Source organism: Phaenicophaeus curvirostris, chromosome 19 (assembly GCF_032191515.1).
Source record: "Phaenicophaeus curvirostris isolate KB17595 chromosome 19, BPBGC_Pcur_1.0, whole genome shotgun sequence".
NCBI classification, from domain to species: Eukaryota; Metazoa; Chordata; class Aves; order Cuculiformes; family Cuculidae; genus Phaenicophaeus; species Phaenicophaeus curvirostris.
In genome coordinates, this window is record NC_091410.1 from 12,349,383 (window position 1) to 12,366,004 (window position 16,622).

The window sequence follows — 16,622 nt, forward strand, 5'->3', positions numbered from 1 at the left end:
TGAAGGCTATACAAAACCCTACCTGGGCTCGAACAGAAATAAATACTCAAAAGAGTCAGAGATAAGCACAAATGTAAGTGCACAAGATAACTTCCCTGTGGATGCTGGCAAGGCACTGCAGGTGGAACTTCATCTCCATTGCTGGGTCCCAGCAAGGATGGCTGAACCAGGCAGTCACAATTCTACCTGTTTCAAATCACCCAGCCACACAGAGACCTGAGAAGTGGTGAGTTTTGACTCAGGTCCCTGTGGGAAGCGAACAATGTTTAGCCCTTCACTGGCTTAGGCTTCTGTTACAGGAGGCAGTAGTTCAACTGCAAGAGCAGGTGCTTAACATTTAAACCAGCTAACTGTCAGAAGTTGTGCAGAAACACTGACAAAAGCAAAGTGAGCCCAGCTTCCCAACCTCCAAAAGAAGGCACTATCTGAATAAACACTCCTGCACCCTATTCTGAGGGCTACAGAAATGCAAGGAACACCTCTACCAGGTCAGCCCCCAGCCCCGAGCCATCTCCTGCCCGCGTCAGACAGTGGGATTGAATTTGGAGCGAATAAAACCCATTTACCAGAGTGTCGTGGCAAGAACTGGGTGGGAAAACATTTCTTCCAGCCTGGGAGCTCTTAGATTTCAAAATATTTTCTTGGCCCAGCTCAGGATGAGAAGGTCAAACCCTCATACTCGTCTCAAAAGGAAATCCAAGACACATTTTGAGAAAGAGAAGAAATATTTTTTTAACTGAGCCAGAGCGTTTCTTTTCTCTTGTATTATTTTATGTGAGTTTTATACAAAAACTGAGAAAAAACAAGACAGGGAACAAGTAATTCCTCCTCTAAAAACGTCTGTGTGTGATGTGCCACCAAATAAAAATTCAGACTGGTTTTGAAAGAGAAAATGCTACTCAATCTCTTTTATGGCTGTTTTTGGAGGAGTCAGCATCTATTTTGTTAGAAGGTGACCACCTTACCGCCAGCGCAAAACTGCTCATTCTCAGTTTGGCGGGTTCTCAGGGCAGCATTTCCTAATCAGCTTGAGCAGCCAGACAGGGGGATCATTTTTATGCAGGTGTTTTGTACCAAGGACACTTATTTTTGCATGTACGCACAAACATAAAAGAATCCAATTCAGAATATTGCCAGGTGAAAGCAGACAATTTCCATGTAAATTAATCCCAAACAGGGGCACGCTGTGCTCTTCATTGCTCTTGGTAATTGTTCACTGGGGATTTCTCAGCAGTTGTAGTTAACGTTGCTTTCTGATGCTTGGAAAAAAATCGGAAAAAATGAATTGCTGAGAGCGTTGCCCTTAGAGGTTAGAATAAACTCATTGCTGCAGACAGCGTGTTGCCTGGGTATAATCCTGCCTACTCCTACCTAGGAACATGGACTTTTTGCTCTTTGTAACTGCATGGCTATGTTTTATCAAGCTTTATCAAGAATTTCTTCCCTGCATTTCCAGTGAGAGACTCAGGCAACAACCTTCTCAGGAAAAACCTAAGGTGTTGACCTAACCCCTGCCAGGATCTGAGAAGCCTTTCTACTGCTTTCAGCAGGGGCTGGATCAGTCCATAGGCTGGGCCTCCTAAAAGGTCATCCTTGGAAATAATTGACGTGTTACACATCTTTGGAGTGTAGCATAAACACCTCCAAAGTCTTGAGCACAGGGAGGGAAGTCTTCACACGTGAGGCCAACACCAAGCATCTGCAAGGCTGAAAACACAATAGGAGCCAAGAACAGAACGACGGAGAGTGTGGGTGGTGGAGAAAACTGGAGGCTGATAAGAAACAGAAAAAGCTCCCATTCGCTGTGTTTAACATGACTTCTCCATGCCACGTAAGCTGTTTTTTTCTCTTTGCTATTGGTTGAAAAGTTATTTTCAACTTAATAACAACTTAAGACCTCTGCCTCTGCTGAGACAGAGTGTCTCTGCCAATGCTGCCACAGAAGGCAGGAGGAAAGACGTATTTCACATTAACAGTTTGGCAGCACCTGGGTTTAATGCTAGGAAAAACAGGATCAAGAAAACAGTCCTGACAAATGAGATCTGTTCTGTAACAGTCATTGTCTTTGTGGTGGACACCACCCCAAACCAGGCAGAACAGGCTTCTGGGGAGCTAGAAGTAGTAGGGCAGGTGTCTCCTGGACTCAGGTAAGATTTGAGTCTTTGCTTGTCCCTCTACTGCAGCGACCCAGAGGGATTTACTCACTAGCAAACCAGCACTGCTGCAAGTGCTGACATCCCTGGTTAAAGGAATGTCCTCAGTAGGAAAGAAAAGGAGAGCTTTATTTAAGATGGAAAAAAAAGGAAGAAGAGAACTGCAGCTCTGAGTTCAATAAAATAGTCAATGCTTTCTTGGGCTTTGCTTTTCAATAAATAGCAAGAGAGAGCACAACTGGAAATCACAACTGCAATTCCCAGCTGACAAAGGACACCTATGCAACTGCCCCTTCACCCTTCGTTGGTTCAGCTGAATCTCAGACTGCCTTATGTTTCCACAGCCTCCTGCAAAACCAATTTGGATGCCCGTTTTTTTCCAATGCAGAAAGCCCCCCTGTGCTCTGACACAGGCATTAGCAGATATTCTCCAGCAGCAAGTGAGGAAAAAATTTTTTTCAGAAGCCAGTGGGGGACTCCTAATTACTACTGAAAATATTTCCAAAGCAGCAGATCAGCTAGCAGTCCCAGCTCCATCCCAGAGGCAAACACAATTTATTTGTCATGTTTCAACAATTTTTCTGCTGTTCATACAGTGTAATTAATCACTTGGCAGGCGGGCAAACCCAGGACTGAAAAGGCAGCTCATTCTGTGACATGCAATCAGCCTGTACCTTGTTAAGAGCCAGATTTGTTCCCTTATTTACAAGTGACGGCAGCAAAAAAAAATTGGAAAGCAAGAACTCAATACAGCAATAATTAATAACAAACAAACAGGCTAGTTTAAAACAAGGGCCCTGGTATTATTGTGTCTTACAACACGCTCTTCCACTGGGTTTGCATGTATGGCACTTGGGCATTGATTTCAGATGAAAAGGCAACTACTCACATGTGAAAATACTGAGACTGTCCCTTCATAAGCGGCTACTCAAATAAGTACCTGCTGCCTCATGGCACGAGGCTCCAAGATGTGTCATTCATCCTCCTCTTCTGTCATCTATCCAGGTGATCTAGATTCAGGCTCCCTTCAAATCTAATCAGCCAAAATACGCCATGTGTGAAGAGCTGAAAACCAGCTCCTGCTGCTGATTTCCTTTCCCCCAAGCTTAGGTGCTCGGACAGAAGAGCATCTGGAACCAGGTCACTGCTTTGCAGGGCCTGCAATGCAAACCATGGGCAGGGAGCTGCAGATACAGCCAGACTAATTCTCTCTGAGTCCTGTGGCTACTGCTCCCGGCTGGCTAGGTGCCCAGGAAGGCCCCGAGCCAGCCATTTGGAAATCCTAGACACAGGCACTTTGCTTTGTTAGAGCTGGCTGAATCTGGGTCTGGGTTTTCACACACACACACGTACTTCAGCTGTGGACTTTCTGCTGGTTACCACCTCCAAAAGGCTACCCAAGGGCTCTGAAGTGTTACCAGATGCTTGCCACAAAGCAAATCGTGCACATAGGACTGGGAAGACTCTTGTTGCCCTCCAGATGGGAGCCAAAACAAGAGCTGAGGCCATAGCAGCAAAATGAATTAATCAGCATCGATAAATTAGCTTCTGGCAAATTCAGAGCATTTCTATTATCTCTCCAAAGGCTGTAAGAGGCAGAAATTATACTAATAAACAGCACTTGACTGAAGCAGTGCCTCAGATGGAGCACAATATAGTCGTTAACCAAATCAACAGACTCTGAAATCACACAGAGAGGGAAGGTTTATTTGTAGGTCCTGGAGCTGAGGAGCTCTGCAACTGCCAGCTCCTAACTGCAATCCCACCCTCCTAAGTTTCTTTGGCCGAGCCTTCTCTGATCCAAAGAGAAAATATACTCTTTGCAGCATTAATCGATGTCAATGGAAGCCAGTGGGAGATTTCCCACCAATCTGAGTCCTGTAGTAACCAAGTGCTGCTTGCTGCATATCACACCTTAACAGACCTGAGCTCAAAGGAAGAGCTCTTATTTCACCTGAAATATCCATTGACAGTCTCTCATAAACCATTAGAAACCTTCCATGGAATGGCCTTTTTGCATACACAATGGGACTTCTTTCTCTCCATTTCAGACAAAGTTTTTAGACACTAAAAACCTGTCAGCTTTTCTTCTTGTTTATAGTAAAGGAAAAAAAAAGTGAAAGCAGACTATTTAGAAAATCTCAAATGAAATACCCTAAGCTCCTGGATTTTATGTATCAATATAAATTAATTGCATCCAGTTGGTTGCAATTAAAGTCTAGAGCCTTAGCAGTTTCCAATTCCCCATTTGACTCAGCATACAGAAACAGCTGGATCAGTTCAGCACCTTAGCATGGCTTCAGCCACTTCATCCCACTTCCTGGCATTTCCCTCACCTCTTCAGGTTTCTGCCTTTGGGTTTTGGAAAACTACAATATAGGGAGTGGGCGCTTGGGAGGAGAAGCAAAAGTGAAAGTAGGGGACAGGAGAACTAACACGTGACAAGGATTAATCTCCTCTTCCTCTTAAATCATACTGTGAATACAGAGAGAGAGTAACAATGAACCAGCTCAGTACCAGCCTTTGTGTAAGTGCAGCCCCTTGGGTGGAATAAGAGAGATGCATTCCCTAATAAAATCTCTATTTATGCCAGCACAGCAGATGTATCCTTCTGCTGCCTGAGAATTTGACTGCATCTGAGAATTAGACAGGCATGCGAAGGAAATAGTGGATGAAAACCAGATTACACGGCCAACTACCATTTGTGCCATTGGGAGCTGCCCATAAATTTGACTACATCACCAGGAACTCACACTCAATACGATCTGGAAGATGCAAGGGGAGCTTGTACATTTTCAGTACATGTTTCCTTGGGAACGGGGAACAAATCTCATCAACAGTGATAGCCTCAAATCCACCTGGGCCTTAGCTGCCTGTTCTATCAGACCGAAAACTCCAACTTTATACCACAAGAGAGGATCCTCAAAGCAAGTTCAGTCTGTTCACAGCCTTTTCCCAGTCTTTAACTGACATCTAGCGAACAGTTTCCAAACTGCACTTGAAAAGACCTGGAGACTGTAGATAAATTATCCCCTCTGGAGGGCAGCTGTGCAGAAGAGCTGTGGTATAAGCACAGGATGTACAACAATGTGCCTTGTTTCCTGTCCTCTCCCCACCACGACAGCCCATCTGCCCTGTGGGCAGGTGGAGAAGAACCTGGCTCTGCTCAGAGGCTGCACACGTACTGCATTGGCCCAATTAAAGTGGGCAAACACTGTTGCTGGGCTGGACTGTGATGGTGCCACCCACTGCAGGGACCACAACACCACCGAGGTTACTAAAGGTGTGTTGTTTCTGCTTCCCAACAGCTGTTGAATCCTTGTTTATTACCTGCAGAAGGTCTCTGAGGACTTGTTCACCTACAAAGTTTGACTGATTTAATTAAATACAAATCAGTGTTTTCCACTTCTGTGTACAGTGAGCTTGTACGTGATGTTTCCCTTCACAGCCAAGAGAATACTGAGGCAACTCTATCCAAATCCTAAATACTCTTACAACAGCTCACAGCTACCCTGTGTAAAACACAGCTTAAACCAACAGGGAAGGCTAACAGTAATGAATCTAGGAAAGGAGAGTCTACAGGCCAAGTAAAACAACAGCATTTACAATGACCCAACTGCACATCACTCAGAGGCTCCCTCAGCTCACTAACACGAGACAGAATTAGTGCTTCTCTTACCTGGTAATAGTAATCAACATACTGCGGCTCATAGTGTCGAGGCCCAGAGTTTTCAGGAGACAAGACATCTTTTAGTAACTCTTCACAGCCTGGCAAACAGAAACAAGAACAAATGGTCAGGCTGAGAGTTTATCTTCCCAGAGACTGCATGGACAACAGAGGAAGAAGCACAGGTTTGAAGTCAATATGAATGCACAAAGCTTTGGAAGCGAGCTCTGGAATATGTACAAATACCTGTAACAAAGCTCTGCCTGCAGAGTCCTGCACAGCATATATTCAGCATGTGGCACTTAAATAAGAACAATTACACTAATACCGACTCTCAGCACGAATACACTACATGAAATGAAACTGAAAGCTGAACACTGCTTGGCTTGGTAAACTATCCCGCGGGATAGAAACCCACCCCTGAAGTCAAACACTGGATTTGCTGACTTGGCAGGAGCTGGTATCTATCACACATCAGTGTCAGCAGAGCTGCTTCAGATTTTCCCTTGTCTAAGCCAAATGTCACAAACTCCTCTTCAAAAAGAGCTCTGTCACAGAGCGCACAGCATTTAGCAAGCAAGTGTCTAGGCACCGCAATCTGAGATTTTCAGCTTCTCTGTTTGCTTTTGTTAACAACCACATTTACAGCTGGAAAAATCAATGTCTGTGTTTCCCTCAGTTCTTCTCTCATCTGAAAACCTCAGACAAATACAGAAACACTGAAGTCACCAAATGCCTCATTCCCCATTAATTACCAGTGACCACACTTGGCACGTGGAGCTGCAGAAGGCGGCAATATCAGGCCAGGTTATTGTAGAATAACCAGCTTACAGCCTTGGGCTGAAACTGCGTGAACCTTCTCAGTGTGTGTTGTTCACTACCCTACTTTGAAGCTGCAATTATCCAGCAATATTTTCCTCTGTCCCATCACTAATGCAACACACTGGGCTGGGACACTGCACACCGATACCCACCCACGAGGCAGGTGAGCCAGGGGTAACAGAATAGCATAAGAAAGTATAAACTACAGAGGTTTATGCTGTTAGCTGATCTTCTCTCTCGTTTTTAAGATAATGGAATAACATCTGTAAGGGTGAAGATACCTTGTGGTTATGGAAGGGAGTTCCTTAGAAAGAAAATGAGGATTTAAACAAACAGAAAAGGTGACCAGATGGAGGGGAGACATGGGAGATCAATAAGTGGTCGCCCACACACACGTGTGTGTCAGAGGCAGCACGTGGGTGAAGCAACCATTAGGATCTCAGGAGCGTCACATGGACAAAGGCACAAGGACTTTGTTCCCTCTTCCAGCTTGCGCAGCAAAGTGAGATTTTTCAAGTGGTACAGAAGGGAGAATAAATGAAGCTGCTAATTGCACCCCTCTGCGCATTTTTGACTTTGCTGGAGAAGTCAGTGGGCAAGAATGGTGTACTAGGGTCACTTCCCAAAGAAGAGCTCACCTGGGAGTAACAATCCAAATAAATAAATTACTGGCTGATAGAGGCAAGATGATAAACTTTTTTGCCTAGAGAGGGCATCTTTCTACAAAACTCGCCCTGCCTGTGGCTCTCACATTTCCCAACCAGCCACGATCCTTTTCTTTCTCCTGGTTTTATCATTATGTCAGCCTGTGCTTGACTGCGGTTATTCTGTAGTCTTCTTACAGAGGAGAATACAAGTTATTGTTTGTACCTTTTGACATTAATAACCACAGCTTATTACTCATCAAACTGCCTCGTGCCAGCACCCGCTGTGAGAGTCGTTACACGTACGAACCGCTTATATTGCTAAAAGGTCTCTGCGCGACATGGAGCGCAGGCTCATTAAAGAGAGCTACCTCCAGTCAAAGACAAAATAAATGCCAAGAGCTACACGTCAATGGACGTAGATTAGTGTAATGAAGGAGATGTGTTCACATAGTTCCAAAAATTCGCAACAATATCTTCAGCCATAATTTCAAGCAGTTTTTTCCTAATTCACTTGTACTAACAACAGTGCTTCTAGTTGAAGACCTCTAAGCAGTCAATCTTCACTTAATCCCATTAAGTGAGAAGTTAGCACCTCCCCTGGCATTCTTCTTTGGTGGGAAAAAGTCATCAAGGCTGTGGGTTTTCCCAAAGGTCTTCCATGTCCCCTCTCTCTGCTGCTCAGTTCTTACCTAAGATTACTCCTGATCCCACTCTTTCATCTTCCTCATCCATTAAGGTGGCCCCTTCATGATAGCCCTTGGCCATTTAAATTCAAGCCTATAATGTCTTCAGTAAAAACAGTGGTGAGAAAAGCATTGCCTCCTTTGTACCTAACCTACTCGGGGAAGCCTTCACCACTTCTTCGTAAGGTCCACCTGGCACAGGCTTTTATATCCTGATCCAGAACCATAGAAGCTGATCAAGTTTCAAAAAAAACCCATCAAATTTCATACCACATTATTTTTATATTCTTTCAAAGTCTGAGCTACCAGAACACCCAACTTCCCTCTTTGAACGCTTTTACAAAGCTTTGGGCAAATTTGCATTCTTGGAATTTTCATCAAAATCGCTGGGAACTCACGAAGAAAGAGATCTACTTTTTAACTTTTATCCACTCACTGCTTGTCGAAGCTGCAGTAATTAGATGCCTAAAGATCCAGAAGAGCAGAGAGATGTGTTTTTGAAGGCACATAATGGTCTGTGTTACTATTTTGAAGATTCAAAGGTTGCTGTTGCTGCAGGTGGAGAGGCATATAAATCCACAGCAGTGCTTCCTCCGCATTGTTAATGAATATGAAGGAGCTCCTACATCTCTGCATTTTCAAATATCATAACAGAGCATAACTTAAATGTCCTTAAAACTTCTACAAGATGAGGAAAATACTCTCTTGCTGCAGGAGAAAAGCAGGCTGTATGGTTTTATCTGAAAAAACCTGTGATTCTGGCAGAGCACAAAGATCCATTATTGCAGAAATGCTGTGTGGTAACATAGCTCAGACTCTCCCATTATAAAAGCCATTACCCTCAAATTAAGTACATAGTAGTCAGTGCTATTTTCCTGGTTAAAATTAGCTGTAAAGTTGGAACGTATTTGCCTTTATCTTTTAATTCTGCATTAATTTGTAATCGTGCTGTACCCTCTCATCACCGTGAGCTGCAACACCAAGGACAGTAGGGGGAGCTCACCCTTTATTTGTCAGGGCTTGGGTTTTTTTGGTGGAAAATCAAAGCAGAGAGACTATTGGAAAGACAACAGAAATCTTAAAATAGAAGGATCAGGTCAGACTTAATTAAAGCCTGCTAAACATACAAAGAGCCTCGTCCTGCAAACATGTATGACCGTAGAACCTACCACCTGCATAGCACATTAGAAATAACAGTTCCATTCAAGCCTGTAAGTATTACAAGTGGTAGAAAATATTTACTTGATCAGTACAATAAATTCAGTAGAGCAAAACCAGTCATTGACTCCACTGAGCAAACAGTAATGGATCCCATGCTGACCCTGAAAATCAATGGGAACTCAGCCTCTGAGTGATGTTCTGGATGCTCTCAAAGTCTCTAAGCAGTGCCACTTCTTAGACTGTGCTGGCTTTGACACAGCTGCTAGGTAACAGGGTATAGGCGTTATTTCACAGCAATTGCTCTCCAGACTGATGCAGTTATTAGAAATAAAGCCCTGCAGTAAGCAGATAGCTAGGGCAGCTTCAGCAGGAGTAAAATCTTCATATGCTGGCATTCCAATGAAATTGCTGCAAAGCTTTAAATACAGTGGCAAAGCCTGTCCCTGGCTCTGGCAGAACCTAATTGTGTGGGGAAAGCAGACTAAACAGCAGGGGCTCAGCACAGACGCTGAGGCAAAGTCCTTTAATCCACAAAGAACCAGCAAAAAGAAGCAAAGCTTTCCATAAATAGAATGCAACCTGCCTGTTCAGTATTCCACGCCAGTGGGAATGAGTTCCTTCAACATGCTTCTCCCCTCTAGCATAGATGCCTCTTCTTGAAAAGTCCTCTCCATCACTTCCAAAGGTCACTGCTGTTAGTGAGGCTCCTGAGCACATCCTTCCCCACAGTTCCTGCTTCTCAGCAGCCGAAGATTAATTGCCTTTTCCACCTGGTAGCCTCAGCAGCTGCTGTGGAGGTACATGACTCATATGTCATGAGGTTTATCCACCTCAGAAGCACTGAGGAGGCAAAGCTTGATGTCCACATGTACCATACAAGAGTAAACAACTCTTGGTTTATAGAGGTGAGAGGCCAAGCTGCAGATTTGTAGTTCCAGGGTTTGGAGTTCCTCCTTGCAGTGAGAGCTGCTACCAATCAGTTAGAGAACAGACACTGAAAACTCTGATGTTTGGGATTTTTCAGGTTCCAACATTTAGTTTTTTGCTAAGATCCATAGCTGGATCTGAAATATTCAAAATGTTCAAACTGACATCATCAGAGGTCAATTCTTTACCATTATGATTTGACTCTCTTGTTCTAGATGCTTCAAACCTCATGCTCAACTTCAAACAAATTTAAGGCACTGAACAACCAAAAGAACACCTCTGTGTAGCAAAACATTTCTTCAGTATACTATGAATGCAAGCATCTATGAGCCAAATTAATTTGAAGTCTGCTAAACAAGAAATATGGCAAGGCATTAGGACAGTAACGCTTGGATTTAAACATTTGGCTTCCAGTGCTAGGAATGACATAGCCTCATACTCCATTACTGAAAAACAACACTGGATTTATAGTAGGATCTCATTTTCCTTTATTAAACTGATTGCCTCAAGCAACTGCAATAGGCTGAGATGTCAAAGAATCATATTTGTAATCTGTTGCTGCCAAGACAAATTGCTTTTGTTTGATAACAAGCCTGCTGCTACCCCTGGGATGTGGCTGCACCGAAAGTGAGAGGTAGCAACATGGTGGAGGCTTTCCGCTGCAAAAGGCAGACGTAGCCTTTCTGAACTTCAATATGACCAATTTCATCTCTAAGAAAAGCACGGCTAGTAGCCAAAGCCCAGTAAAATTTCCATGCTGTGACGTAAGCAACAGACTCAGCTTTTCCAAAGAGAAGCTGTGAAAGCATGCCTAACAATGTCTTATCAGAAATAGATACAGCTGCTCCTGCAGTTACACAGCGTCGGTGCCAAGCGTGTGGAAGTGTTGACAACGCTAATGATGCGCTGAGAGTGCCCTAGGTGATGCTGCAGAATTGGATGATTTCCCTGTATCCGCTCACCCATACATACTAATATCCATCAAGCACATGATTTGGACCCCTGTAAGATGCTCCTCAAAAGGGCTTTAAGCTATTCATAAACACGAACACTCTCACAATATGCACACGCTGTCCCTTACGGTGGAGGAAACGTAGCTGCCCAGTCCTTCACCGAGGGTGCTGCCCACTGTGAACAAGGGCACAGTTACTACAGAAGAGATGTTCTTCCAGGTCACGTCTATCCCTTCCTGACCATATTTTGTGCAATTGTGCACAACTTTAGGCTGTAAATTACAGAGAATTACCAGATGACTTGCAGAGCCTGTGTTTTACTCAACCCAGAACTCAGTTTGCTACAGCATTTCCTGGGTAAGGAAACCTCTAGCACAGACTTCAGTGTCTATACACAAATAAATTAACTCACTAATGTATTAACATTCCTTCTGGGCTCTCTGTTGCCTCCTAGTCAGACACACGTGTGTCACCTTGGAAGTGCCTCCATGAACCTGGACAGGCAGCAGATTCTCACTGTAATTTTGCATAATTACACACTGTCCTCGGCTGCTGTAAACTTTAATTACAATTGCTGTGGGGTTACGTTCTTGCATCATTGTGGCTTTGTAATATTCCCATTGTAGCAGACTCCTCAGAGGCTTCTCCTGGAATCACACTGTGATCGCTGTGACGTTCACCCTGTCCCTGAAGTGAAGCCTCTGGGCTGTGACAGCACCCTGGCACTTTACTGAGGACATATTGCCTGTCCGGAAAAGGACAGGCTGGATTATTTTGCTACGAGAAGCTAGAAAACTAATGAGCAGCAAAACAGCTGAAGTCTCTCTTTACTGTTTGCATTGTTTCCCTTTGGCTAAGCTATAAGCATAATAACACCTGTCTTCTGCCAAGGACTGTGTTTCCTTGCAAAGGAGCTGGTTTGATTTACCTGGTCTCTATCTTCAGGGCTTACATGGCCAACCTGTAATTAACCCTTTTCATTCCAATACATGTCCCCAAGTACTTTGAAAACATCAACTAATTATACCTTGAACATACCTCTAGAAGAGTATAATAGTCCTAAATTTCCTAGTACAGAAACTAAAGCCCAAGGGCTTTCTCACTTCCTTACGTAAACCAACAGCAGAACCAGCTAGAAACCTGGAAGTGTCAGACTTTGGCCCTATCTGCTAAGCACAAAGCTACTCTTTCTGCTACTACACTTGTCTTTAAAGCACATCACGTTTGTTCTGAAAAACTGACAGTAAACCAATACACAAGCACCTGTGGATGCAGGAACTCTTGCATTGCTCATCACTGATGCAGAAAAAGGAAAAATATGCTGGCTCCGTTCCCAGAGCTGCCCTATTGTCACTACAAATAAGCACAGTCAAAAGAGAGGATGTCTTTGATCATCACATTTTCTGCAACCAGAGAAACATTACTGGAACTGAAGTGAATTATTTTTAAGCCACATGCACATACCTTTGATAGCAAAAACTCCATGACAGAACTCTTTAAAATTGATTCTTCCCAAATCATTTGGGTCCAAGTACTTTGCCAGTTTTTCCACCTAAAAGAAAAGAGCATAAAATACACATTGAGCTTGGTGTATCATCTGTTGCTCGATTGGTCTGTATCTTCCACAGAAGACTCCAAGTCGAAGGATACCTGTAAGGTTCATTTGATTCTATATGAAGCTCATAGGAACTTAAAACCTTAGCGATCTCCATACCTCTCATCAACTGTTATTGGAGAAGGAGAAAGGACAAAGAAAGATGCGCACAAGCCATACCAGCCTCCTTCCCTGAAGAATCCAGATTTTAGGAGAGAAAACCCATTGGGCACTTGGGATCAAACAAAACTTCCTTACCACAACAGAGAATACAAGTTTTGTATAGGAAAATAGAAGTACATTAACAACACAAAAAGATTCATGACCTAAGAAAACAGTTCTGTTCAGTACCCTGTGCAAACAAGCAAAGTACTTATTGCTTATCATCTCAGCCTCACAGTTTAGCCTTTCTGATCAGTACTCACCATAAAATGAGATTACACTGAAATAAAACACAATCACTAAATTGGCTTTTGCCCCAAAGAAGGTCTGGCAGATTTTTCAGGAGGATTTTGGGGAAGAGGAAGAAAAGCAGTCTAGACAACAGAGGCTATTGTGTGTTGTGCTCTCTAGAACAAAGGAACAGAGAAACGAGTGGCTGAAGAAGAATAAGGAGAGAGGCAGAACGGTTCAGGGAGGTGGGGACAGTGCTGGGACACCACAGCTGGCTGTTCTCCGTGAGAAATATGCTGCATGACATTGCGTAAGTCTCCTCGTGTCCCTGAGCCTTTGCCTGTTGTACGCAGCAGGTACATTCAGCGAGGCAGAAGCAGCCTCTGGCTGCTCATAAGCAAGCTCAGAGTCAGCTGCAGCACAACTCTGACCTTGATCTGGGCCCTCCAGACAGCCTGGAGTATAAACAAGATGAGTGTAGGAGGTAAGGACAGCGGGCATGTAGGATGCTGTACAGTCCTGGTGACTACAATGTGAGCTCAGTCTGAGCACCAACAAAAGCCCAGCTGCAAAGACATGCAGCAAATGAATCCAGATGACCCAGTTTCTCAATTTTCTGATCGTGTTCGGTTTGGTTTTTTTTAATACGCTAGCAAAACCCTAGCAGTTTCTTAAAGCCCTGCAGATAACACGCTAATGTGTGCGCATGACACTTCTTCCTTCAGATTCCCTCAGTGCTTACAAATTCTCTCTGTGCCAATAAATGCCATGATGAGCCAGAGGCCTCATTTAGAACAAGAAAATCTGTATGAGAAAATGACAAAATTTTTACTCACATGCAAAACTCTGTTCAATAAGAAAGGAACAATTTGATCCTTACATCAAATCCTAAACCCTCTTCTTTTCTTAGAAAAAAGAAATCAGCTCATGTAGGCAGGACAACTAAGAATTGAACAATTTATTCAGAGCCCGTGACAAGTTAGAAATCTTCTTAAAACCTTCTTATTGCAGAAGGCTTCAACAACTCGAGCTGACGGCAGAGCCCAGCTGTCAGCTATCATGCAATTCATGACCAAATTCCTGTATCTGGTACAAGAAGTGATTTCTATAATCCCGCTGATTTATAGCAGAAGAAGACATGGTTCTGTTTCCAAAATTTAGCCACTTCACCAGACACTGTGGTGTGTGTTTAATGCATGCAAGACTAGCTGGAAATCCTTACTGAAACCAATTAAGTAGAGAAACGCTTGACACGTGAAAGCTGTGTCAGTGTTATTCCTCCTCACCTTCACAAATAACACAGCTGTTATAGGAAGATGAAGGGATGGCAGAAATACTTTCCTTCAATTTATTTTTGGCTGCATTCAAAACAGTCTAATCTAACAGGCCAGTGAGGCTGGAAGCAGCAAGATTTTACAGCTGGAAACCTTTCTGACCACTGTAGTAGCTTTAATACGTGGTAGATGTGTCAGCTGGAGTAACTCAGCCCAGCTCCAGAGGCTTTGACAGAGACCTTGGCACAGCCACTAGCTGAGCATATGTCCCCTCATGGGTACAGCAACAAAATATAACCAGACACCAGAGTTCTAGGTTACAAGATCAGCCTGTAACTCTCTCTGACAAATGGCAAACTCCCATCATTGTAATGCAAGTAAATACTATATCCAATGTTTGCAGGGTTGCTTTAGAGCATCCTATTTCCTCAAGGTCTCTTGCTAAGAGGCAACAAATTGTGTTTTAGGTTTTAATGCACAGATTCCTGCAGCCAGGTGGGAAGCCTCTACACTATTTAATATTGTGCTATAACACAGCAGTGCCACTGGGTGTTTCCAGTGAATCTGGCACATTAAGTTTATTCCTCAAAGCTGATCAAATGATTTTAGCCTACCAGTTGCTCGGCCATATACAATTACATTTTAAAATCAAATTAAGTAAGATTTTATATGCCTGGGTGTGTGTATTACAAATGAACAGAGAAAATGTTCACATTTAGATCTAAGCAATGTCTTAACACTAAATGAAATTATCACCTCAGCAAAGTGCTTCAGTCTCCAGTTTCCCCTAAATCTAATTTTGCAGGTTTTCAATTAGGTTTTATAATGCAAATAACTGACGTCACTGCAGGAGAGGATGAAGAATTTAAAGAACAACTTGATGGAATATTGCCACTAGTTCTCACATCTTCAGCCGGTGCTAATCAACACAGGTCAGTGGCTACAAGGATTAACTGGGACTACATTTAGGTGGATACTTCCATAGAGTTTGTGCATTAATATACATACATGTACACAAATCCCTGCAGATTTGCACAGAGCTTCAAGCCTGTAGAGCACTTGATTATGCATTTTTACCAGTAGCTTTACAGTCAGACTCCCAAGCTCCCTGCATCCCTAGGCAGTGCTGGGCTCTGCCTCCCCTGCTGATCCCACTGCAAGGGGCACAGCACTGTCAAACCAACTGCTGCCAAAATTCAGTGCTGCAATGAGCACGTGATGGTTGTGATACCTACAGGCTGCACAGAGATCATTCTGTGTGCTCTACAGCTTGACACCATTAGCCATCAAGATGAGCCAGACGGTGTTTTGGCCTGTGGACAGTTGCTTTTTTCTGCATTGCTGCACAGAGCAGTCCCCCACCATGTGAAACAGCACAAACAAGGTCTGGATAGCAAACTAGTTCTTCATTGTAGGAAGAGGACAAGGACAGAAGAAAATAGCTGCAGGCTCTATATCTAACCAGTTCTTTCGGCAGCTGCAAGGATCTCTCTAATGAACCCTTCAGTGGATTCCCAATAGTCTCAGAGAGGAAATACAACTCATTTTTGGTTTGGGAAACAATCAGAGAAAATCAAACTCTCTGTCCCTATTGTTTAACTTGCTTGGATGAATGGGTGATTATCCTTTCAATGCAAACATTTCTCCACTGTAATAACAGGTCACCTCAGCCAAACCGTTAGCTCCTCTCTGTTGAGTTTCCCAGCCCTACTGACCATGCTGCAAAAAAAATGTTTGCCCCCTGCTGCTTTCTAACATATAAGAGTAGGCTAGAAATGCTAGGAACACTTCAAAGAGTCTCTATAATAAAAGTAAAGGGATGAGGTTCAGTGTGAAGAAACAATTTTGAAGTCGAAACTGACCAAGGCAGAAATGCACATTAATGAACAGGAATTAGCAGTACAAAACAGTGGACAATAAAGTGAGGCAGAATATTATCTCCACTAGAGAGCCTCTGGTCCAAAACAGAAGTTCTGGATGCAACACGGGTGAACGGCTAAGGCTTTGCAGCACACACTTTGTAGGTAAGCAGCCTGGCTTAGGGCAGGCACCAGGAAAGGCCACATTCTCAGCTCCAGGGCTCTGAGTAAATGACGTACAACCCAGCTCTATACAGACACTGAACACAGCAGAGTCTCAGTCAGAAATCTGCTGCAATGGGAAGGTTCATTAGCCTTTGCTCAAGCTAATTCCCTTCCCAGTATCACTGAGCATGCCTGTTGTCCCAGGACTTACAGAGACCACACGAGACCAGGCATCTGAATGGCCATTAAGAAGGGAAAGTATTTTTATAGCACAGGGAGTGGAGGGAGAGGAGAGAAGAGGACAGGTCACTAACAAACCTCAGA

The 16,622-nt window shown here is 43.6% G+C and overlaps 1 protein-coding gene across 2 annotated transcripts in view; it reads right to left on the reverse strand.

Moving 5' to 3' along the window:
- RAB11FIP4 (RAB11 family interacting protein 4) overlaps positions 1-16,622 on the reverse strand; it is a 101,439-nt gene that overhangs the window by 58,923 nt on the left and 25,894 nt on the right. For both annotated transcript variants that reach the window (XM_069872661.1, XM_069872660.1), the window contains exons 2-3: positions 12,478-12,565; positions 5,833-5,921 (exon numbers count right to left, since the gene is read on the reverse strand). In XM_069872661.1, the coding sequence (XP_069728762.1) occupies positions 5,833-5,921; positions 12,478-12,565 (177 nt within the window). The remainder of the gene's footprint in view (positions 1-5,832; positions 5,922-12,477; positions 12,566-16,622) is intronic.